At 39.7% G+C, this 25,275-nt stretch overlaps 1 protein-coding gene across 3 annotated transcripts in view; it reads right to left on the bottom strand.

Annotated features, from left to right (window-relative positions):
* Window positions 1-25,275, bottom strand: part of MYH10 (myosin heavy chain 10) — a 144,743-nt gene that overhangs the window by 99,084 nt on the left and 20,384 nt on the right. For all 3 annotated transcript variants that reach the window (XM_073310850.1, XM_073310851.1, XM_073310852.1), the window contains exons 3-4: window positions 19,160-19,316; window positions 1,801-1,828 (exon numbers count right to left, since the gene is read on the bottom strand). In XM_073310850.1, the coding sequence (XP_073166951.1) occupies window positions 1,801-1,828; window positions 19,160-19,316 (185 nt within the window). The remainder of the gene's footprint in view (window positions 1-1,800; window positions 1,829-19,159; window positions 19,317-25,275) is intronic.

Raw genomic sequence — 25,275 nt, 5'->3', positions numbered from 1 at the left:
AGAGATCATACCACCTCACTACTTCTACTCTGTATTCCCCTGCTTAAACAGGGGATCATATTGACCTTCTTAACTACAGCATTACACTGGGAGCACATGTTCAAATGGTTATATGCTATGACCCTTAAGTCCTGTTCAGTATGACTGCAATTCCATCTTGCAAGCGTCACCTACATTCGTTGTTCCCAGATGCATGACCCTGTATTAAGACACACCTTGTTCAAAATGAGCCCTTTTGAACAAGCAATTCAAGTCAGCCCATAGAACCAATCTGCTTCCTTATTAATACTGCAACCACTTGTGTCATCTGCAAGTTTAGTAGTAATGATTTTATATTTTCTTCCCGATTGTTGATAAAGACACTGAATAGCAATAAACCAAGAACCCGTGGGACTGCACCAAGAATATCCTCATTGAATGATGATTCCATGTACAGTTACTTTTCAAAATTTACTAGTTAGCCAGTTTTTAATCCATTTAAAGTAAGCTATATTGATTTTGTGTAGTGCTACACTGGAGAAGCGCTAACTGAACTTCAGTGGCAGTTGCTGGGTTGTCTGCTCCTGCTAGGAAGCAAAACCTGGAAGCTTCCAGTCACCAGAAGCATGGCAAAGAGTTTATTCTTGCTTTGGGGGACAGTATCCTAAAGCTATCCTCCTCACAGAGGGAGTTTTTCTGTTTTGTAAAACGATAGCCATTTGAACACTACTAGCCCTAACCCATTTTTCAATGAGAGGGTGAAGGGTAGCCCTGCATTTGGAATGTACCATATCTACCCTGGGAAAACCCAATCCTTTTCCAGCTTCTCATATATTACTTTATAGGCTGGAAAATATTAGACTTTTTGCTTCTGGTTGGATAGGCAGGGATCCAGTCTGTTAAGCTTTAAGTGCCCTAGGGTAACCTACAAGCCTGTGTGTCCTGGAACAAACATTTGTGGTAGTGTCCAAACTATCCTTCACAGACATGTTACCTATAATGGAGTTAATTGGTAATCAAATTGGAGATAGGAAGTCTAATATAAACAAGCCCTTAGGAGAAATGTTCTGAAGTTAAGTAAATAAGCTGGCTGGTAGGTTAGCAAACATGGAGTTGTGACTGACAGGGAAGATTGTAAATTAGCTAGGAGGCCCTTCAAACCTTCAGGGGAGGCCAGAAAGGAAGTCCAACCTAAAGTATTGCCAGCTGGAGAGAGATGAGAAAGTAAAGAACCAGCCAGTTTCTTCAAAAACTCATTTGTGTTTGCGGGTTCTCACTTTCGTTTTTAAATGTCCAAACAATATCCTTTGCACTATATGCCACTAAAAATATAGGATACATTAAAAAAAAAAAAAAAGTAAAGAGCCTTAGTTTGAGTGAATTTTGAAGTTGAACCTGCCAAGTAGGCAGCTGATCCTTTATTGTAGTTATTCAGCTAGCCTCTACACTTTGAATGGTTACAGTATGGTTTAACCTTATCAGAACATTATTGATCTATAAATTAGAGAGATTCACTTGTTCGATTTATGAGGTTTTTTTGTTTATTTGTTTGTTTTAAGATATTATGCTTATCGAGCGGTAAATGCTATTTAACACTTTCAGTAAGTTGACAGTGGGACAAAGTTCAAGTGCACCATGTTATGAATGAGTCAACATCTCAGACTAGATTAGATTTTATATTATGTGTTGCTAATTGTTACAAGCAGCTGCTAAGAGAACACTAAGAGTAATCTATCCAGGCAATAGTAGCCAAGCTCCTTGTACTATCACTAATATGATAAAAACAGCCAGCTTATGAATTCAATTATTTTGTTTACTTACGTGCAAAGAATTGATTGGTCCTCACGGTCTGCAAAACAAAGAAAAAAGAATACAGATTGTGATTTTGCTCTGATATTTTGTTGTAACTGCAAGCTACAAAGTTATATTAAAAGGGCATCCAGAAACCTGAACTTTTCATAATTCAGCAATTAAAATAAATAAATAAGCAATCACGTTTGATGGAGTGGTCTTTAAGTAGCGTCCTGAAGTTATTTAATTTGGGGGGGGGGGGGAGGGGGAGGGGGAAGAGATGTTTTTCAGCTCCTTGTTTACATTTATAAAGGGTCTTTTTTTCAGCGAGAAGAGAGACTGACTGACTAGTCAGGGAAACAATTAAACGGTCGATACAGAAAATGCTGGCCAGTGCAGACTAAACTAAACTAGAACATTACTAAAATGAAAATTTTGTATGTAATAGAAATTTTTTTTAAACCATATAGTAGTCTATTATTTTCAGACAGAAAATGAGACTAGTTGAAATTTTTAGTGTTTTATGTTCCCTACAGTCTCCCAGATTCATTGGCTACAAACAAGATTTTAAGTACTTGGAAACAGCAAGAATGTCTGCAGCCAATATGGTAATTCCCATCTACAGCTTTTTCTTGTGAACATGGAAGCTCATAAGTGCTGTCTTAATTCAGTTTATTCAGAAGAGAGAGTTGCCAACAGGATGCCTAGCAAGACATAGAACAGAACTGAATTGTGCAACATGATATTGCTCAGCACACAACATACACTACTGTGCATTGAAAAGAATGCCTGAAGGACATGCACTATAAAACTGTGAATGGTTCTCTTGCAGGTTACAGCATCTTTACATACTGCATTTCAATATATGGGCCTTATTTTTCAGAAGAGCTGTTAAAGTATACTTCTCATATATGTAAAGTTTTTTCTGGTCTTTCAGTTAGTTAAAGAACTCCTCCCCCGCCCCCCAACTTTTTTCAGTAAGCTCAGCATCTCCTTATGCCTATGAAACCACCCCACACAGCTCTTTCTCAAACTGGTTCTATAGCTATCTGCATAATGATCACTGAATAACTGGTAGTCATCTACTGCAAACTCATGAGGGAATTTCAGTAGGTTTTTTTTATTTTTATGGATAATTGTTAAGGTTAAGATTTTATCATGGACAGGTCACAGGCAAGGAGCCTGTGACCTGTGTGTGGCTTTACTAAAAATAACCAGGGACCAGGGGGCAGAGCTGTAGGGGGGCCCCATGCATGAATGACAACTAGACCCCCACCACCATAGGAGGGGGAGCGAGCTCACATAGCACCAGCTTTGGAGCCAGCCACAGGTGCACAGCTCCGGATGCAGCCACAAGGGTGTGTGCACAGCTGCAACCCTGGCCAGAGCCCCAAGGCAAGGGCGCATGGTTCTGTCTGTGGCCCCAGGGGGCAGTGCACAGTTCCAGCCCCAAGAGAAGCCACGTGGGGGAGGGTGAGTGGGTGGCACAAAGTCCTGGCTCCAGACCCAGCTGCAGGGCAGGGGAGCGAGGAGCAGAGACCCAGCTCCAGCCCCATCTGCAGGGCAGGGGTGCACAGTCCCAGCTGAAGCCAAAGAAGTCACGGAGGTCCAGTAGAGTCACAGAATCCGTGACTGCTGTGACCTCCATGACTAAATCATATGCTTAGTAATAATCATGAATTCCACTGCAAACAAGTCAACCTTATTTTGTTTGAACATAAGGTTCAAGACTAAGGGATATAGCCCTGATCCTTCCAGAATAAGGCAAATACCATGTTTCAAGACACGCTCCCCCCCCCCCCTTTTTTTTTTTTTTTTTTTAAAAGGACAGAAAAGTCAAGTGACATTCTTTAAACTTTTGAGATCTTTATGAATTGCTGGCCATGCATGACACTAACTAGGAGGACCCGGAAAAAGGCATCAAATAGCAACTGATAACTGCTGTTCTCTCTAGGAGAGCAGTTCTAGACTTGAAGCACTAAAGGTGGATAGGTAGGAGGACAATTATGTTGCTGTGAAGCACCTGATTCCTCCCTTCCTGCCATCCCTCCTCCCCACTTTCCCCTAGAATCCAATGATTTCATTTAATGGATTTGAAGTTTAGACATCCCATTAAAAAAAAAAAATGTATCACAGTATAAACTCAACTATGTCTTCTTATCTGCTGTAAGAAGCAAAGTAAAAATTTGTTGGGTTTGGATAGTTTTGCCCAAGGATTTTTAGGAGATGGACTCCAAGATTCTACTGAGTATGGAGGAATATGAAATAAAAACACTAGTCATCCTACCTGTCATAAATATAAAGGGAAGGATAAACACCTTTAAAATCCCTCCTGGCCAGAGGAAAAATCCTTTCACCTGTAAAAGGTTAAGAAGCTAGGATAACCTCGCTGGCACCCGACCTAAATGACCAACGAGGAGACAAGATACTTTCAAAAGCTGGGAAGAGGGAGAAAAACAAAAGGGTCTGTGTGATGCTTTTACCGGGGACAGAACAGGAATGGAGTCTTAGAACTTAGTAAGTAATCTAGCTAGATATGCGTTAGATTAAGATTTCTTTAAATGGCTGAGAAGTTGAATTGTGCTGAATAGAATGAATATTCCTGACTGTGTGTCTTTTTGTAACTTAAGGTTTTGCCTAGAGGGATTCCCTATGTTTTGAATCTAATTACCCTGTAAGGTATTTACCATCCTGATTTTACAGAGGTGATTCTTTTTTACTTTTATCAAAAGTCTTCTTGTAAGAAGACTGAATGCTTTTTCATTGTTCTTAAGATCCAAGGGTTTGGGTCTGTGGTGACCTATGCAAATTGGTGAGGATTTCTACCAAACCTTCCCCAGGAAGTGGGGTGCAAGGGTTGGGAGGATTCTGGGGGGAAAGACTTTTCCAAACAACGCTTTCCCAATAAAAATAAACCCAGATAAATGTTTGGTGGTGGCAGTGGAAGTCCAAGGGCAAAGGGTAAAATAGTTTGTACCTTGGGGAAGTTTTAACCTAAGCTGGTAAAAGTAAGCTTAGGAGGTTTTCATGCAGGTCCCCACATCTGTACCCTAGAGTTCAGAGTGGGGAAGGAACCTTGACACTACCCAAATCATATAAACTAATTTTATAAAGCTCTCAGGTACCAGCTAGTACCGTTACAAGTACTGAAGCAGAATAGCCAGCTGTCTCCTCTAAAGACAAGAGACTTGGGCACGAGGGATCAGTTGACCTGTTTTCTCTGTTACTCAGCTAGGATATACACAAACACAAGAATCCAAAAAGGGTTCTTGGAACTTTTTTCATGACAGCCTGCCCACCTGACCGCCGCCCCCCCCCCCAGCAAGGGGGGGCGTGGGGGGGGGAGGACTTTCATTTGAATATTTGAGTTATAGATTTATTGCCTTCCTGCAATAAAAATGTATGCTACTCAGAGATTTAGGAAGCCCAGATGTATATTGCAAGTCATTAGGGGTAAGAGACCCATTTCAAAACTGTAATTAGAGGATCCATAATACACAGGGCTATCTGCAAAAGACTGTTAAGAAGTAATCCAAAAAGCTATTGTTTATCTTTCATATCTATTTTCCATGAGACAAAAGATGGTGAGACACCCCTAAACTGCTTTTGGAAAGAGTCAGACTAGGTCCTGGACTAGTCAGCCGTTTTAGCAGACCTACTTGCGCATCTCAATCAAGGTTTACTGGATTGGGAGGCTACTACACAGGCCGTCAGGCTCTGCAAATTGCTGTCCCACCTAAAGAAGCTCAAACCAAAACCAAGAAGTTAACCAGGGACACTTGCCCTAGATTTAAAGCTAAGTGACTCCTTAAGGTTGAAAAGTAAAAACAAGCACCAGTCTAATCTGATTGAACTTGACTGCTTGTCTGCTATATACAGAGAGTGATTTGTACATTAAAGTATTATCTGCAATTGTAGAAGCATGGGGCTTTTCTTGGCACTGTATGAAAAGTTACAGCATGTGGGTATAAATGTATTTCTGTATACAAAGGAAAATGTTCAAACCCCAAAATCAGGATGTGGATTTTCCAGTGTTGGGTTGGTTAGAAACACAGTAAACCACTAGATGTCCACATAGAATAAAACTGATAGTTTTCACTGAGGATAAGTGTGAAAGAACTTTGAAGTCTTTAAGCTATGAAATCTGAGTTTTGAAAAAAAAAAAGAAAAAAAGAAAAAACACAAAATTAAAGATGTGAAAGCACTATTTGGAAATATCTGCCTGATTTACTTCAGACTTCCTAAAACATTGGCATATGTCATGCATGCAACATTTCATGCGACAGGAAGATTTTTATTTTTTGTCTGGGGTGGTGAAAAGTGGGCTTAAAACTGTTCAGTGATACCACAATATATAGCAGCTACTGGTTTTCCTAAACCAGTTCTCTTCTGGCTTCCATTCTATGCATCAGGACCCATTCCTTTGCTTCACTGCTTGCAAAAGTAGAAGCCTGTACATAATACAAAGGCTTCTTAAAGAAAACACCTCCCACACCAAGTACAAGGATGGTTGTAAAGACACAGCTTCAATTTAAAATCCTGACAATGCTCCTGGTTGAAATACACATGATTTAAAGAGCTCTTGAGGTGCTAAATACAGTATTTAGTGTCTCCTTGTATTTGGTTCTTTGCTACCCCCATTGAATAATTCCAGTAGAAGGAGATGGAGCAGTGCCAACTTGTTTGCAAGAATAATTCTTATGTACTGTTTGTGGCAGGTTGGGATGGGAGATAGTAGCTTTCTCTAATTCTAGCCATATTCAGTGTACCAGCAGCAAACATTAAAGTGAAGGCAGAATATTCAGTATTAAAAGCAACATCAGATGCACAAAAACAGATCCATAGGATAGCCCTTCTTCCAGCCATTCCTCATGGATCCAAACAGACCTGTGTGTATTACCCAACAAGGAACATGACCTTTACCAAGTGACCATGTGAGGCATACTTTGAAATTACAGGCCCAATCCTGCAGACACTCACTAAATTTGGTAATTGTGGGACTACTTGTATTTAGAGTTGGCCAGACGTGCTCTTGCAGGACTGGGACCCAATTGCCTTTGGTCAAATAAATAAATAGAGGGAAATCACTAACCATACTGGAAGTGCTCCTGCACCCATTGTGACTAGCCTTAATATTTTCAGTATTCTGGCTACATGGGTGAGCCGTAGAGAAACAAGATATGCTGGAACAGTTACAGATCAGAAAAGGTCTCTGCACAGATTTGTATGTTAATTAGCAGAAGCATAAGAATGGTCATACTGAATGATATCACTGGTACATCTAGCCCAGTATCCTAGTATCAGTATGAAGTGAGCTTATGCTCAGATAAATTGGTTAGTCTCTAAGGTGTCATAAATACTCCTTTTCTTTTTGTCTTCTGACAGTGGACAGTGCCAGATGCTTCAGAGGGAACAAACAGAACAGGGCAATTTTAAGTGATCCACATCCCCTGTGGTCCAGTCCCAGTTTCTGGCAATCAGAAGTTTAGGGACACCCGGTGCATGGGGTTGGATCCCTGACCATCTTGGCCGACAGCCATATCCTCCATGAATTTTTTTAATCCAGTTCAAACACAGTTTTGGCCTTTACAACATCCCCTGGCAAATAGTTCCACAGGTTGACTGTACATTGTGTGAAGTACTTCCTTTTGTTTTAAACCTTCTGACTATTCGTTTCATTGGGTGACCCCTGCTTCATTTGTTATGTGAAGGAGTAAACAACAACACTTCGCTATTCACTTTCTTTATAGCGCTCATGTTTTTATAGACCTCTATCCTACCCCCCTACCCCCCCAAATCCCTCAGTCGTCCCTTTTCTAAAGTGACTGGTCCCAGTCTTTTTAATCTTTCCCATCACGGAAGTTGTACTATACCCCCAATAATTTTTGTTACCCTTCTCTGCACCTTCCCTAATTCCAGTATATCTTTTGGTGCCTAACACTTCTCTTTTTTGATTGCTGCTCCATATGGAGTTGATGTTTTCAAAGAACTATCCACAATGACTTCAAGATCTCCTTCTTGAGTGGGAACAGCGAATTTAGATCCCATAATTTTGTATGGATAGTTGAGATTATATTTTTTAATGTGCATTACTTTGCACTTCACACTGAATTTCATCTGCTATTTTGGCACCTAGTCACCCAGTTTAGTGAGATCTTTAACTCTCTGCAGTCAACTTTGGACTTAACTATCTTGAGTATTTTTATTGTCTGCAAATTTTGCCCTCTCGCTATTTACCCCTTTTTCCAAATCATTTACGAATATGCTGAATAGCAAAAGGTCCAAGTAGAGATCCTTGGGGGACACAGCTATTTACCAGTCTCCAGTCTGAAAACTGACCATTTATTCCTACCCTTTGTTTCCTGTCTTTTAACCAATTACTGATCCATGAGAAGACCTTCCCTCTTATCCCATGACTCTTTGCTTTGCTTAAGAGCTTTTGGTGAGGGATCCTATCAAATACTTTCTGAAAGTCCAAGTACACTATATCCACTGAATCACCCTTGTCCACATGTTTGCTGACTCCCTCAGAAGAATTCCAATAGATAGGAAATCATGATTTCCCATTACGAAAGCCATGTTGACTCTTCCCCAACATATTAGATTCATCTATGTGTCTGATAATTATGTTCTTACTATCATGTCAACCAATTTGCCTGGCAATAAAGTTAGTCTTACCAGCCTGTAGTTGCCAGGATCACCGCTGTAATGCCTTGGAAAAAAAGGGCATTACATGAGATATCCTCTAGTGATCTGGTACAGAAGCAGATTTCAGTGATAGGTTACATACCCTAGCTATTAGTTCTGCAATTTCATATTTACATTCCTTTACAATTCTTGGGTGAATATCTTCTAGTCCTGGTGACTTTAGTTTAATTTATCAATTTTTTTCCAAAACCTCTTCTATTTATCTCAATCTGGGACAGTTCCTCAGATATGTCACCTAAAAATAATGGTCCAGATGTGGGGGGAATCTCACCCATATCTTCTGCAGTGAAGACCTGTACAAAGAATTCATTTAGCTTCTTCCCCAATGGCCTTGTCTTCCTTAAATGCTCCATCAGCACCTCATTCCTCCGGTGGCCTGGCCCTACTGATTCTTGGGAAGCTTTATGCTCCTTTCTATTTTCCTCATTAAGAAATGACTTCCAATTTCCATAGGATGCCTTTTTGCCTCTAGCCATCTCTTTTTACTCTGCTGTTTACCCATGGTGGCTATTTTTAGTCCTCTTACTGTTTGGGGGTGGGGGGGCATTTGGGTTGAGCCTCTAGGATGGTGTTCTTAAAGGTTTTCTCCATGCAGTCTGCAGGCATTTCTCCCTTGTGACTGGTCCTTTGAATTTCTGTTTAACTAGCTTCCTCATTTTTGTGTAGTTCCTCTTTTTGAAGTAAATGCTACTGAGGGGGAGTTATTTGGTATTTTCCCCCCTACAAGGATGTTTAAATTTAATTACATTTTACGGTCGCTATTACTGAGCGGTTCAGCTAGATCCACCTCCTGGACCAGACGGTGTTCCATTTAGCACTAAATCAAGAATTGCCTCTCCCCTTGTGGATTCCAGGACAAACTGCTCCAAGAAGCCGTCATTAGAGTAGAGAATGGTTGAAGGCCAGGATTTTTAATCAGCTACTTCTGTTCCTTATTAAAAAGTACAGTTCAGTAAACTTAAAGATAACTGCCCTCTCAAAGGGTTGTGGAAAGCGTCCAGACACCAGCAACTACCACCATATACCACCACAAGTAGCTCAACGAGAAATGCTTGGAGCCGTTTTAAATGCATCCTATTTTAGATTAGTCTCAAATAAATATCACCATGATGCTATGAGGCGTGTTACTATTTTTCCCAGCTGAATCAATCAATCCAGATATCCTTTAAAAAGCTTTCAACAAGGCAGTGGTTTCTATTACACAGAAAAAAAAAGATATACTGCAAGTGTATTGAGCAAGTTAGCCACAGGAAGAAGTCAAATGCTACAATTTAGCAATAATTTTTTGTGTCATTTTATGGAAGGCAGAGATGCGAGGTATTAAATATGTATAGGACAATTGAATGTCTGCACAGAGTAGAATGCTTATAGCTAAAGATCTTCCTCTTTCTGTAGTGAAAACCCATACTAGTCATACTCCTGCTGCTGTCACCAACAAGAGTATTAACTTCAGGGAAAGAGACCAGACACTGAACTTGTGTTATAGCCATTTTGATGCAAAAACTGAAAAAGGTAGTTGCGCTGCCAAGAAGAAGAGTTACAGAATCCCACAAGAAACAGAAATTCTTATACAGACTTGAGCACACCGTCAGATACTCTAGAATTTCATTAGTTTGTACTGACAATTAAGAGATTAGAAGTTTCTGAAATGTACAAGCTTCCCACAATGGCTAGAAAAAGACTTGTGTATTTCCTGTGATTTCAGTAGCTAAATCCATGTGCCAAAACAAAACTAACAAAGAAGAGACACCACTAAAATCTGAACGCTATTTTATTAGTTCTTTTAGAAGAAAAAAAAATGAATGGACACCAGTTCTGTTACTCATTTACCAGTGAGTGAATGGCAAGTATCTTTCAGTTCTAAAATAAGTGAAGCACTTTCCAGTTTGACATTCTTTTCGCTACAGACAGTAATTTGTTGATAACTACAGTACTCCATTGTACAGTAGTCTTTACTGTTTCAATAGCAAAGGCTATACAAAGAAGGCATTTGTTTTTTAAAACTACACATAACAGTGGCAAGATCTATTAAATTTGCTGCTGCAAAACGTATTTAAGGGAAAAAATTCTGCCAGCCTACCTATTACACATTACTCACTGTTCTAAAAGAATGTCAACTCAAATCAAAATCATAAAAATCAAAGTTACAATTTACTATTTTGATTTTACAATCTAAACTAGTGTTTAGATTAGTTTTCTGTGGAATTTTCAGTAAACTTAAAGCACAATACAGAAGAATGCATTTTTGCTCTACTATTGTAGAGATCTTATGCCACAAAATGGCATGTCTGCAAAACAGCTGCAAGCTTCCAGCTAGAGCTCGAGTATGTGACTTGTTTAACATCTGTATTATAATTTCTTTACTTGTAAAGTAGTATTTATTCACTACAACTCTGAAATCAAGTAAATGATCCTACAACGTTTTCCCCTTAAAATGAGAAAAATTGACAATTTCAAAATTTAATTTAGGTAAATCCTGATAGATTCCTACTGCATGCTTAAAGCAATGGTAGTTGGACAACATCAGATTGTTAAAATCTATTCTAAAAGAAGAACTGTAAAACCTTCAACTTCTGACAGAAGTAGATGTTTTACAATCCTTCTTGTAGATTTTCATAATCTATTTTAATAATGAAAGGTTCAAAATGACATTCCAATGCAGTTCGTCTCTTGTAGTTGGCTAAGGTGCCTTAGGGAAGATTCATGTAAAATTCTTCAGTTTGAAGGAAGAATTAGACTTCAGACTGTAAAATATACAGTTTGGGGATTCCCTTCCTCCCCCTGTAGAATAGCCACAGTACAACAAATAGTTTCTAAAAATATTTAGGATTATGGTCATTTTTTGCCACTATTTTTCCAAACTTTATATTTCATCCTTTTATAGAAGTCTTCTCTTTCAGAGAGCATCACAAAGGATTGCCGTCTTTCAAAATGACTACCACCTCCCATTGTTCTTAAATCAGACTGAGGCCACAGGTTGCCATCAGCTAAAATGCCCTCTTTTAAAGTGGCCATCACTTCCCATGATTCACAACTAAGCTCCTTTCAAAGAAGATGGCAGCCCACTATGCAGTCAGAAGACACTAGCTACTCTTGCTAGGGCAAGATGGCAATTCTTTTCGGTATTCCCCAAGACAGAATAGTCTTGAGCTTTGTTACCTAGTTGATGGGAATGGAGCAACCATTAATCCTAAAAATGTTTCTTCAGTTGTAGCCTATAAATACAGCTTCGTGGTATGAGAAGTTTGAACTGTTTTGTTACTGAGATTATATACAGGGTTTGATGACTAGTTGTTTGTAAAGTACAGTGTGACTTTTCTCCTTCCCGATTCTTGGTTAGGACACCTAGGGAATAAAAAAAATCCTCAGTTTATTCTGCCCTGGCTGCTGCTTCTACACCAGAGGCCCTCCGTTGAGCAAAGGAAAAACCCAAGAACCTGAACTCCTTGGCGGCTGTCTCTCTACTTAACCTGTACAACCTCCTCCCCCCAACCTCAGTCTTTAACAGTAGGGTAAAGCAAAAAGAAAATCAAGGCTGGGCAGGGACAAGGCTGACATTGCATGGAGAGGATTCAACTGCTGGCCCATCAGGAGTAGCCAACTGAGCCCAACTTCTTTTCCACATAGTGAACGAATTTTCCTGTAACATGCTAATAAAGTTTGTCTAGTAAAAAGGAGTCTATTTGTAGTATTCCTCTGTTTATTCCAGGACAGAGAGTTTCCCCTCCTCCAGGTTTGTATTCCAACAGTCCCCTATATAAAAGACTCCGAACAACTGTTTTTAATACCAACTGTTCAAGCTACACATTTTTTCAAAAATTGCAATAAGATTTTTATCTGCCAGTTTCATGCTTTCAGTTAGTTCCTCTTCATATTGGGAGAAATGTTTATTTAAGAGCTTTGACCACAGTAATGCCTGATTCAGCACCATAACAGTCATGTGAAACCAAGTCCGCTAGTTTCTAGTGGTATGACTGGTATTTTAGAAAAACATCCTGTATATGGATTCTCCTGCTTTTCAGGATGGCATGGTTTACCAGAGGTGGTTTTTACAGTTTTTTACCACCATGGGAAAAAAAATTGTTTAGTCCCAGTTTGAGACATTTTGCTATTTTAAAAACTGTTTCATTAATGCACATCATATTACACTTCGTTTTAGTTACATAAATTTGGAGATTTGTACACCCTTGAATTAAACATAAAACCACAATGGGTGTAACACTAATATGTAATTATAATATTGACCACCAGAGTGTCTATACATTTTGGTTCAGTATTTTCTCAGGGAAGTTCTATAGGTCATAACTCATATTTCAGTTTTCAGAAATCAAAACCATATGAAAATAATGCACTGTTGTAGGCTTAAAGTATTATGCAATCAGAGGCATGCAGAGATGCAGACTACCAATCCAAGTCCATTTGGCCACACACATTCTGCAGCAAAAGACCAGCTTTGATATAGTGGTTAGGCCGAGCCTATGCCTCCGTTTTGAATGGATGTATCTGAAATTTGAAAAGACTGAAGATTCACTGAAGTTCTGCCTCATGAACACTCTCAATCCTGACATAATGTGATTTTTAATATAAGTTTCCAAGCAAGTTGAATGTTCCATCGTGTCTCACCAGGAATTTGGGGGTTTACAGATCCTGGGCATTCTTTTTACCAGGCTCCAGAGTGATGGCAATTACCAAAATGCTTTTCTAAATCTACAACATGTTTCATTAAAGCACTTGGGAATAGGGTCTTGTCCAAGTAGACTAAGCCAATGTAACGCACATCCAGTGTCAAGCAGGAAGGGCATATTGAGTGGGGTTCCAAGGGGATCTGTGCTGGGTCCGGTTCAATATCCTCATAAATTATTTGGATAACAACATAGAAAGTATAATGAAAGTCTGTAGCCAGTACCAAACTGGGAGGGGTTGCAAGTGCTTTGGAAGACAGGATTAGGATTCAAAAATGATCTAGACAAACTGTAGAAATGGTCTGAAATAAAAACCAGGATGAAATTCAATAAAGGACAAATGCAAAGCACTACACTTAGGAAGGAATAACCAATTGCACAAAATGGGAAGTGACTGCCTAGGAAGGGGCACTGCGGAAAAGCATCTGGAGGTTATAATGCATCAAACTAAATATGAGTCAACATTAATACTGTTGCCAAAAAAAAAAAAGCCAACGTCATTCTGGGATGTATTAACAGGAGTTTTCTAAACAAGACAAGTAGCAATTTTTCCACTCTACTCATCACTGAAAAGGCCTCAACTGGACCACTGTGTCCATGTCTGGGCACCACACTTTGGGAAAGATGTGGACAAATTGGAGAAAATCCAAAGAAGAGCCACAAAAGTGATTAAAGGCCTAAAATACACGAACTACAAGAAAAAGATTGAAAAACTGGGTTTGTTTAGTCTAGAGATGAGAAGACTGAGGGGCACATAATAAGTCTTCAAGTAGGTAAAAGGGTATTATAGAGGGAAGATTAAATTGTTCCTTAGCCACTGAAGACAGGACAAGAAGTAACAGGCTTAAATAGCAGCAAGGGAGATTTAGGTTAGAAATTAGCAAAAAGTTTTTACGTGTAAGGGTAGTTTAGCACTAGAACAGATTCCATAACCTCAATAGGAAATAGCCATCACTGGAGCTTTTTAAAAGGCAGGTTAGACAAACACTGGTTAGGGATGGTCTCAATAATACTTAGTCCTGCCTCAGCATGGGGACCAGAAAAAGATGACCTACTGAGGTTCCTTTGGGTCCTACATTTCTATTATTTGAATGGATCTTTTTGCTTTATAAGCACAGGGGGAGGGGGGAGAGAGATTCTCAAGTGTACAGATTTCAACCCAGTTTCCCTCTTTCAGCAGGGCATCACAAGAGTTGACCCGTGCAGAGTGCAGTACTTAAGGTCCTTCTAAACAGGAAATACGTTAATAGGAGAAGAATACAGAAGCCGTTTGACAGCAGCATTGCTAACTGCCAGCTATACAAAAACCCTCTGCAACAGAGCTGTCATTGTGCAATGCAGTTTCCAGTTTATATTTGGAGTTTAACAAAATGGAGTCTTTCCAGCACTTGGCAAGACAATGAATGATTATTCAGATGATCAAGCAGCGTCAAATTTTGTTAGGGGGAAACAAAAAAAAAAACTCCACAACACACCTTAATTTTTAAAATCTGAACCAGAGATATTTTGGAATTTAAGCCCCAATTGTTTATTTAAACTCTTGGGCCCTAACACACTTGCATTTAAAGAGAACATAGTTTGTGAAGCACGAAGTTGAACACAAGCGAGCTTTTAATCTGATTCTAGGACATGAAACCAGAATGTCCCAAGCAGTTCTCCCATCATATTAATTTTGAAATGAAGGCTCAATTTGCACGACAGAAAGACTGGTCTTAAAACAAAAAAACAAACAAAAAAAAGAGTTGTTTAATGTTACAGTTTAGGTCTGTATAATCCCCCATTTGGGTCTTGCACATGGATCTGATACGACTGCCTTAGAAATCAGCAATTGTAAGGGCATTTGCAAGCAAAGTGGCCAGTGAGGTATGGCTAACTTCAGAATCTACAGGAGGAGGAGGTAAGGCATCTCACCTGTATGTACAATCCAGATTTTAATACAATTTCTGAACATCTTCAGATCTTGGTAATGCAAGGGGGGGGGGTAGAGAATAAGAAAGGCATGCTAGTTCCTGCATATTTTCTTCCTTTAGCTGAAAATTTTAATTGACTAAATTGTCAAAAAAAAAAAAAAGAGTTGGAACTGAACTGTGTGTGTGGCAGAGAGACAGAGAGAGAAGGCATTTTATTCCCATAAGAACCATCTACTTTGGTTTTATCATTCACATCAAATATCCTCCTCTTTGGTTTTAGAACCAACTGAATGGAAACCTATATTCACTAATCCCAGAATTTTAAGGCTAGTTTACATCCCAAAAAGCAAGATTCCCATAACCATTTTTGTTTGCAAACAGATGACACCTCTGTCAATACTCAAACTGAGGAGGCGGAGCTAAAACAATTACTGCAATTTGGAACCAAGACAAACAATTGTCTCCATATCCTTGTGAGACTTTAGACCTTTTTGACCTTAGACCTTAGTTGGGACAAGAAGCAATCTACAATAGAAAAATAAAGTTTGCTGGTACCAGCAAACCTGCCAAGCATAGACACAGCCCCAATGAGCAAAAGTGCTTTTGCAAATATAGCTTATACCAGTTCCCTGAATAAAATAAGCTACACTGGGAAAAACCACTTACTAGTTTGAATTACCATACCTCCTAGGAGCCCTAGTCGGGCACCAGGACCTCATTGTTCTCAGCACTGTTTTTTAGCCAGTTTCACAGCATCTGCACTAGGGCTTCAGCCAGTATAATATCCAGGACTAGGGCTCCTAGGAGGTATGGCAATTCAAACTAGTAAGTGCTTTTCCTGCTCTAGTTTATTTTATTTAGGGAACTAGTATAAGCTATATTGGCAAAAACACAACGTTGCTTGTAGGAGCTGCCTCTATGCTAGGAGGGTTTGCTGGTATAGCTAGAAAAAGATGGCTGGTATAGTGTAGACTAGGCCTTTCTGTGTTGACTTCTTTTCCATTGCAATGGGTTCAATTGGTGGCAAAGCAAGTAATAATCATCCCACCATTATAGGGAAGGTAACAAAATAGCAAAGTTACTGCTACAACTAGACACAATGGGATCAAGCAAAAACCAAATACCAGTACTTTCCTCAAACCAGGATTAGCCAGAGATTAACAAAATTGCTGTAAACTCAAAATACTTCCAAGAAGGAATAGCTACAGATTACACACATTTCACACCTCTTTGCCCTGAAACTTGCTGAAAAGCAACTAAAAGATATGGATTTCGTTCAGAAAAAGCTTAACTACTCTGAACATTAGTTCTTTTTATTGAAGCTCAGATTTCCTCCTAAGAGGGATGATGCTTTGTACTAGATGAAGAAACCTCTCTCCAAAAAGCGTAGGCCCCAAAATTTTCAGATAATGTTCCTATCCTATACAGATTATACCATGCTTATGATAACATCTGGGCACTTTCAAGTAGTGCATTAAGCAACATGACTAAGAATTGTCACCTGTTTGTTCTGCGATCCTCTGAAGTGAAAGCTTAAGATTCTAAAAATCACAGAGCTCCAAGAGCCAAGGCCCTCACCTATACCTTAGTGATAAGGTGTATCTGTATGTCAGAGGAGGAGCCAAGACCGATCAGGGTGGATTTGATTTAAATCACTAGTCAGGAAGACTATTTAATCATGGTTTTCTACATAAAAGTGAATTCTTGTTGGCTGTTATAACCTTAAACACATTCTTCACAACTCAGAGATAGATGTATATTGTGTACCTTTTAAAAATGAAACCTACATTTTTAAACATTTATTTAGAAAAAACTTTTCAGATTAGTTTTACAGCTATATCAGAAAATGAATGATCGTTTGGGGATTTCATTTCAAAAGGTAATTGAGGAAGATATTTATGAAGTCACATTAAGTACTATGGTTTTTTTCCTTCAACAGCAAATATATTTTAACAAAAAATGTATGTGTCCCTTGCGTCTCATATTTATCTGCAGACTTCTTGTCCAGATCTATTACGCCCCCAACAATCTTCTAGTCATTGAACTTTTTGAAACTTTGCACTTTTAGAGAGAGGTAAGAGATTGACTCTGTGTACACAAATTTGCAGAGCGACAATAGAGTTTGAGGTCTATTATTTATTTTAAAACATTTTTGCTGTTAACAGGCATGTTACCTCTGGAGACAAAAATCCAGTCTGAGAACTGCAAAACTAAGCATCTCTGATGGTATCTTCTAGACCAGTGGTTCTCATCTCTGGTCCACAGCTTGTTCAGGGAAAGCCCGACGGGCTGGGCCGGTTTGTTTACCTGCCACATCTGCAGGTTTGGCCGATTGCAGCTCCCACTGGCTGCGGTTCGCCGCTCCAGGCCAATAGGAGCTGCAGAAAGCAGCGTAGGCTGAGGAACGTGCTGGCCACCCTTCCCATAGCACCCATTGGCCTAGAGCAGCGAACTGCGGCTAGTTGGAGCCGCGATCGGCCGAACCTGTGGACGCGGCAGGTAAACAAACCAGCCCAGCCTGTCAGGCTTTCCCTGAACAAGCGGTGGACCAGAGTTGAGAACCACTGTTCTAGACTGAACACTGAGTCCCATTGGGTAGATAGAAAGATTATTTAAATTTAATCTATACAGAAACCTGTGAGAAGTGAGGGACATATGCTTTTTTGGGCAGAATGGGGCAAGCCAAACAACCTTATAAGGGAACATTTTGCGACTTTAAACAAGTATGTTCTCTAATAGATCAGCAACCTAATAACAAAACAAACGTTAACTGGGATGACGTTAAGTGAGGAGTTGCTGTATCTTCATCTTGCCTCACTATTCTAGGACATTTATGCGGACCAAAACTATGGTTGTCATGGCGATGTGGAACCAAGATTGGGATGAGGAGATATGGCCAAAAAACAGACAGACAAAAAAAAAACCACATGCGTGCACACCTTTGAAGTATGCTAAAACATGAAGAGGTTTGAGTACCGCTGATCTAGAGCTATGTTTTGTTATCCTTATTGTCTTAAATGCAGTCTAAGTGTTAGTCTTTAAATTCATCTTGGAGACTCTTATTGGGTAAAAAACTTCAGCTTAAGTAATTAGGCCTTAGACAATACAGCATCTCCCTTCCCCTTCTCCCACCTGCAAATGTGGTTACTGTTGACATATTGTGAAAAATCCACACACCCTGAGCAGCACAGTTAAACCAACGTAACCCCCAGCGTAGATAATGCTAGGTCAATGGGAGACTTCTCCTGCTGATCTAGCTACCACCTCTTGGGGAGTGGAGTACCTACCCCAACATTAGAATCCCTCATCGGCACAGGGAACAAGGTGGGATGAGGCAATATCTTTTATTGGACCAACTTCTGTTGGAGAGAAGCAAGCTTACAGAGCTCTTCTGCAGGTCTGCATTTAGCTTTCCCAGACCTGCAGAAGAGCTCTGTAAGCTTGTTTCTCTCTCCAACAGAAGTTGGTCCAATAAAAGATATTACTTCACCCCACCTTGTATCTCTAATATCCGGGGACCAACAAGGCTACAGCTACCCTATGTGTACACGTGTATATAAAAATAATTTTAGCCACTGAGAAACCTCAGTATAGCGTGCAGTGACAACATTAAAACAGGAGTACAGAAAGCAGTTTGAATGTACCCATTTAGCAATTGTTTCTGAAACCAATTAGTTTAGTTTCGCTGCATACCTTTTAATTTTTATTTTGGTGCCTCTGGAAATACATGTTCCCTAGTGTATCAGCACCTCTTTTATGTCCCAAATGTCATTACTACTTCGTTCTGAAGGAAGCCATTTCCACTTTAAGTTTACTATTACTATTATGCCACTTATTACAAAGTCTATCATTCAGTCACAGCAGCAAACTGGCAGGTACTTTGGAAGTCAAGAAAACACACCATAGAGTCATACTCTTAAAGGTCACTCACTGTTCCAAATTGCCCCCGCCCCCAAAATCTTTCTTTAAAAAATTTAAAGATTTCTGTATTTATTAGAAAGCAGACCTTTAGTGTGACAATAGAGAGCCTAAAATTAAGTGCATTAAACAATTTCAGTTATTTATAAGTAATATTTAAATAGTTCTTACCTTGCAACATGCATCTATATGCAGATTCAGATATTGCATAAATGTGTGGTGGCATTTCGTGACGTTTCTTCCCTCTGTACATCTCAATGATATTTTCCGAATAAATTGGGAGGTTCTTGTAGGGATTTATGACTACGCAGAACAGTCCAGAATAAGTCTAAAAAAAACAAGACACACCACACCAACAGCAGTTTGGTTATAAAATAAAGATAAAATAGCTACGTGCACTATTAAATAAAGCCAGAGGCCAGGAAAGCTTCATTCTTCCCAAATTGTGGGCCATTTCTGTGCTAGTCTTGAACATTAGTGACTTCAATAAAACCACCACCTCAAACTATTTAGTTCAAAAATATTGGTTGGTACTTTGAGACATCTAACAACTAAGCTCTTTTGGATAAAAGTTATGATAGAGGCGAAGTCTTGAGTATTTGATTCCTCCTCATTCCCCAAAAAGAAAAAAACTGCAGTATTACACTAGTATGTGAAAACCACAAAGTGAAAGTTTTCCATTTTCACTAAAGTTGGACACAAATTGCATCAAAAATAGAAAGCAGCTTAGATTTAAATTGTACTCTGATAAAACGTGCTTTTTTTGAAAAAAACACATCAAGCTTGCAAAAAACTTATGAAAATGTAGCTGTTCAGGTTCAGAGTCTACTCACTCAGTTAAAGGAAGAAATTTTGAATTAGCTGCTGATTTCTACACGATGAGCTAGTAATTCTCAACAGCTGGGTTGCTCCTCCTGCTACAGAAAGCAAAGAGCATCCCCGTTTAAGACCTTCCTCCAGGCCTCATCTCTTGGTAACTGCTTTCAAAAGTGCATCAAGCTAAGTAAAAATCAATCAATAGTTCCATAACAAGGGCCAGCTATAGGACCTCTTCACGCAAAAAGAAAAATAGGAAAGTTAGTTGCTAAACATCCCAGGTGCAGAGAGCTAGATTCACGGTTTCATTATGGTCTGTGGGAGAAGATCCAAGTTCAGGACTCCACAAAATTCCTCAGATGATATTGGTGGGAGGTTTGCAAAGAGAAAACAAGGTTTTATGTAATAACTAAAAAGTATACATTATCCAGTCCTCTACTGTAATTCTCCATTACTCAAAGCCACCACTACTTCTGTTTCTGCTCTCTTCTTTCCCCAGAATTCTATTTCTTTCCCTAAAAAGAAAAGGAGTACTTGTGGCACCTTAGAGACTAACCAATTTATTTGAGCATGAGCTTTCGTGAGCTACAGCTCACTTCATCGGATGCATACCATGGAAACTGCAGAAGACATTATATACACACAGAGACCATGAAACAATACCCCCTCCCACCCCACTCTCCTGCTGGTAATAGCTTATCTAAAGTGATCATCAAGTCGGGCCATTTCCACCACAAATCCAGGTTTTCTCACCCTCCGCCCCCTCACACACAATACACATTGTGAAGAGAGTGGTCACTTTGGATGGGCTATTACCAGCAGGAGAGTGAGTTTGTGTGGGGCGGGGCGGAGGGTGAGAAAACCTGGATTTGTACTAAGAAAAGGAGTACTTGTGGCACCTTAGAGACTAACCAATTTATTAGAGCATAAGCTTTCGTGAGCTACAGCTCACTTCCTCAGATCTGAGGAAGTGAGCTGTAGCTCACGAAAGCTTATGCTCTAATAAATTGGTTAGTCTCTAAGGTGCCACAAGTACTCCTTTTCTTTTTGCGAATACAGACTAACACGGCTGTTACTCTGAAACCTGGATTTGTACTGGAAATGGTCCAACTTGATGATCACTTTAGATAAGCTATTACCAGCAGGAGAGTGGGTGGGAGGAGGTATTGTTTCATGGTCTCTGTGTGTATATAATGTCTTCTGCGGTTTCCGCGGTATGCATCCAATGAAGTGAGCTGTAGCTCACGAAAGCTCATGCTCAAATAAATTGGTTAGTCTCTAAGGTGCCACAAGTACTCCTTTTCTTTTTGCAAAGACAGACTAACACGGCTGTTACTCTGAAACATTTCTTTCCCTATGATTGACTGTCTGCATTTCCTTCCCACCACCACCACTCAATTCTCATCTCCCTAAGGGTGTCACTGTCACATGCTTTCTTATTCCATGCACTAGAATGTGCAGCAATTCAGTAGTCAATTTTGACAGTGAAGTGTCACCACTGCGTTTTAGAGTTGAGGCTCCAATGAGTAATAGAGAGCAGAACAGTTCAGAACTATTACAGCAAATGTAACAGTTTATCTGCAAACTTAGGGAGATAGGGTCTGTTTACACCCTGTTCACATTTGGAAGGGTTTTTTTACATTGCAACCATGAGGGAATAGAATTTATTTATTTATTTTTAAGCAAAAGCTGCAATTCTAGAAAACCTGAGTGTGTCATGGAGGCCACAAATTCATCAACTAGGTCATATGCTTGACACCCCTCTCCTCAAGAGAGGAAGTTTGAAAGGCAAGCCAAATTACTCCCTCCTATAAGAATACATCTGGCAGTGAATTCCTTAATTAACTAATAATAAAAGGTATCATAAATGGAAAGGAGAGAGAAAAAAATGGAACAGGAAGTCAGTCTTTCACTTTGCCTACTAGGAGAGATTGAGCAACAATTAGTGGTCTGCTACAGCAAAGTGCAGCCTCCAGGCAAAGGTTAAACTCACTGAAAACAATCTTGTAATGCCCAGAAAAAAGTGTTAAAAAAAAGTTTATCCACGTTGCCTCCTGGCAGATTTTCTCTGCAGTCTGTCTCAGCTCATGTAGCAGATTGCAAACTCACTAGCTGAATTTGATATCATCATATGAATGCAGAGAGAGTTATGTTTTCATTATGCATGGTTTTTTATATATCATTGTGCCCTTAGTTCTCTTATTCCAGAGACAGTTTGTCACGAAGACTTACATATTCCATCAGTGCTTCTTTTGATATAAATATACAAACAGCTGATGAATCAGTCAGATTGGGGGGGGGGGGGTTCTTGCAGTCCTCAAGAAATGCAGCACTGACGCTCAAATGGAAAGTATTCCTTAGCGCAGTGGTTCTCAACCTTTCTTGACTACTGTACCCCTTTCAGAAGTCTGATTTGTCTTGGAAACCCCATGTTTCACCTCATTTAAAAACTACTTGCTTACAAAATCAGACAAAAATACAGTGTCATAGCACACTTACTGAAAAATTGCTTACTTTCTCCTTTTGTCTGTATGAAATTTTAGTTTGTACTGACTTCACTAGTACTTTTTACTAAAGTCTACATAAAACTAGGCAAATATCTAGCTGAGTTGATGTACCCCCTGAAAGACCTCTGAACCCCAGGGCTACTGTTGAGACACACTGCCCTAGCTTTAAGACCTTCAGGATGAAGGTTTAAGGTCATTAATAATAAAGCCATTTAGGGAGCTCTTCATAAGATAATGAAGAACACGTGCTGGAATTTCCAAATCTATACTCTTAATTTTCTGGCGAGAAGGAGCACAGTTCTTTCTGCTGCTCAGAGGAATCCTGTTAAGCAGGCAATCCACCTTCTCAATTAAGTAAAGGCACATACCAGCATTAAGTAAAGAAATAGACTAGACCAGAGGTACAGATTTCCTTACAAAAACAGAATCTGAAATCTGGTCTTTGGTCACAACCCCCACACAACATGCATTCCAGTACTTCAACCTGGCCTTGATAATAGGCTCTTTTGTGAATGGTGAGAATGCAGATAGGACCTTGCCTACATAACTTACAAGAAAAGCTGTTAACTAGAAGGAAGCTGGATCTGTGTTTCCAAATGGACCTTGGGCAGCAGGTCTGATCTACTCTGCCTGCCTCAGATAACCTATAGCAATGTTACTTGCTAGTGCTACAGATGCATACATTTTAAGTCTTATTACAGATCTTTGACTGCTCTGCATGCTCCTAGGAAGGGAACAAATGGGAAGAAAGGCACATTGAAAACTGCTCCAGCCTGCTTCAAAGAAACCCTTCCAGTTGAAGGGACATTATCCATTGGCCCTGCTTAAAGTCTAAGCTAGATTGACCTCTTCATCACCTGGATAGGTCCTCTAAAACTTAAGTGTTTGAGGCTTCACTCTCACAGGGCTACTGCAGTCTTCTTTATTCAACACAAAAGAGGCCTTTTTGCAAAACTAACACCCTTGAAAGTGTTTTCTTCAGTTTATCTGGTTAAATACAGGACTTGCTGGACCTCTGAAATAGGTCTAAGGCAGGGATTCTCAAACTGGGGGTCAGGACCACTCAGGGAGTCACGAGGTATTACATGGGGGGTGTCCACGAGCTTGCAGCCTCTACCCCAAACCGCGCTTTGCCTCCAGCATTTATAATGGTGTTAAATATATTTTAAAGTGTTTTTAATTTGGGGGGGGGGGGTTGGAGAGGCTTGCTATGTGAAAGGGGTCACTAGTACAAAAGTTTGAGACCCACTGCGAGCCTAAGGTCTGAGGCCTTATGTCTACCTCCATGGGGTGGAATCACACAACTCTCTCACTCAAGCCCAGATCCTGGACTACTGCACCCTGTATATCAACAGTGATTTCTCAGCAGGTCAGACTGGCTTAGGTACCGGCAATTCTTCCCTTTAGATGCCATAACCAGTGGTAGTTAGTAAGACTGCGATTTAGTCCTGGAATCCGTGACTTCCAAAGACCGCTGTGACTTCAGCCATCTGGGAGCTACAGGGTCCCCTGCCGCCTGTGGCGGCAGGCAGCTGTGGGGGCTTCCTGGCCACTGCTTGCGGCGGGGGGGGGGGATCCCCACAGCTCCCCACCACTCCTGGCTGGGGGGACCCCTGGCAGCTCCTGGCCACCAGCAGAGGGGGACCTTGGAGCTCCCACCCCTTCCTCCTCCCCGTCCCAGCATCTGCCCAGGCTACCCATTTTGTCATGGATATTTTTAGTAACAGTCAAGCACAGGTCACAGGCTTCTATGAATTTTTCATTATTGCCAGTGACTTATTAAAAAATATCTGTGACAAAAACTTAACCTTAGTAATTAGTGACCAGACAGCCTTCTCCAAACATTTACCACAGTTGGAACAAAGCATAAAAGGAAGAGAAAACAAAGAATTTTAAAGTCGATACACCAGGGTAGATTTGATTTCAACCACTAGTCAGGAAGACTGTTTCATCATGGTTTTCTACATAAAAAAAGTGTATTCTTGTTGGTTATAACCTTACTACATATTCTTCACAACTCAGAGATAGAGATGTAGGTTTCATTTTTAGAAGCCACACACTATACATTTTTAAATAGTTATTTATTTTGAAAACTTTTCAGATTCATTTTCTGATATAGCTGTAAAACTAATTATTGTTTGGCGATTTCATTTACCAAAAGGTAATTGAGGCAGATATTTATGAAGTCATTGGGAGGTGAACTATCATTAATATTTGGAGGATTTTCTTGCCATTCTGTATTAGAAGGAGAACATCACCAGACAGACATTTACATTGTTCTATTTAACTAAAAACAACAACGTAAAAGTATTCTGGATTTTTTTCTTCAACAGCAAACATATAATATTTTAACAAAAAAGCATATATCCCTCACTTCTAACATTTATCTACAGACTTCTCCTTGTCCAGATCTATTCCGCCCCCAACAATCTTCTTTCTACTCATTGAACTTTTTGAAACTTTGCACTTTTAGAGACGTATGAAGGGACTGACTGTGTACACAAATTTGCAGAGGGACAATAGAGTTGAGGTCTGTTATTTCTCACCTCTATATATTTATTTTAAAACATTTTTACTGTTAACAAGCATGTTACCTCTGGGAGAGACAAATCCACAATTTGAGAACCGCAAAACTAAGCATCTCTGATGGTTTCTTCTAGACTGAGACTCATTGGGTAGATAGAAAGATTAACCTAAATCTACACAGAAGCTTGTGGAACCCCATAAGATTGGGTCCCTAACCCATGAACTACTGAAATTCATTTACAAAAATTTTCTTTAACATTACATTAATATATTGTCTCATACTATAGAATTAGACTTTATAATCCCTATTCCATGAGGAGATATCTCTGAGCTATAACGGATCTTAATTAAAACTATATCTTTAGATAGGTGTGTGGCAGGGGGTTGGATAAAATGCTTTGAGGAAAAAAAGCAATTTAAATAAAAAAATCTGTTTTT

This window comes from Lepidochelys kempii, chromosome 14, assembly GCF_965140265.1.
Source record: "Lepidochelys kempii isolate rLepKem1 chromosome 14, rLepKem1.hap2, whole genome shotgun sequence".
In the NCBI taxonomy this organism is placed as follows: domain Eukaryota; kingdom Metazoa; phylum Chordata; order Testudines; family Cheloniidae; genus Lepidochelys; species Lepidochelys kempii.
This window is presented reverse-complemented; position numbering and strand designations above follow the sequence as displayed.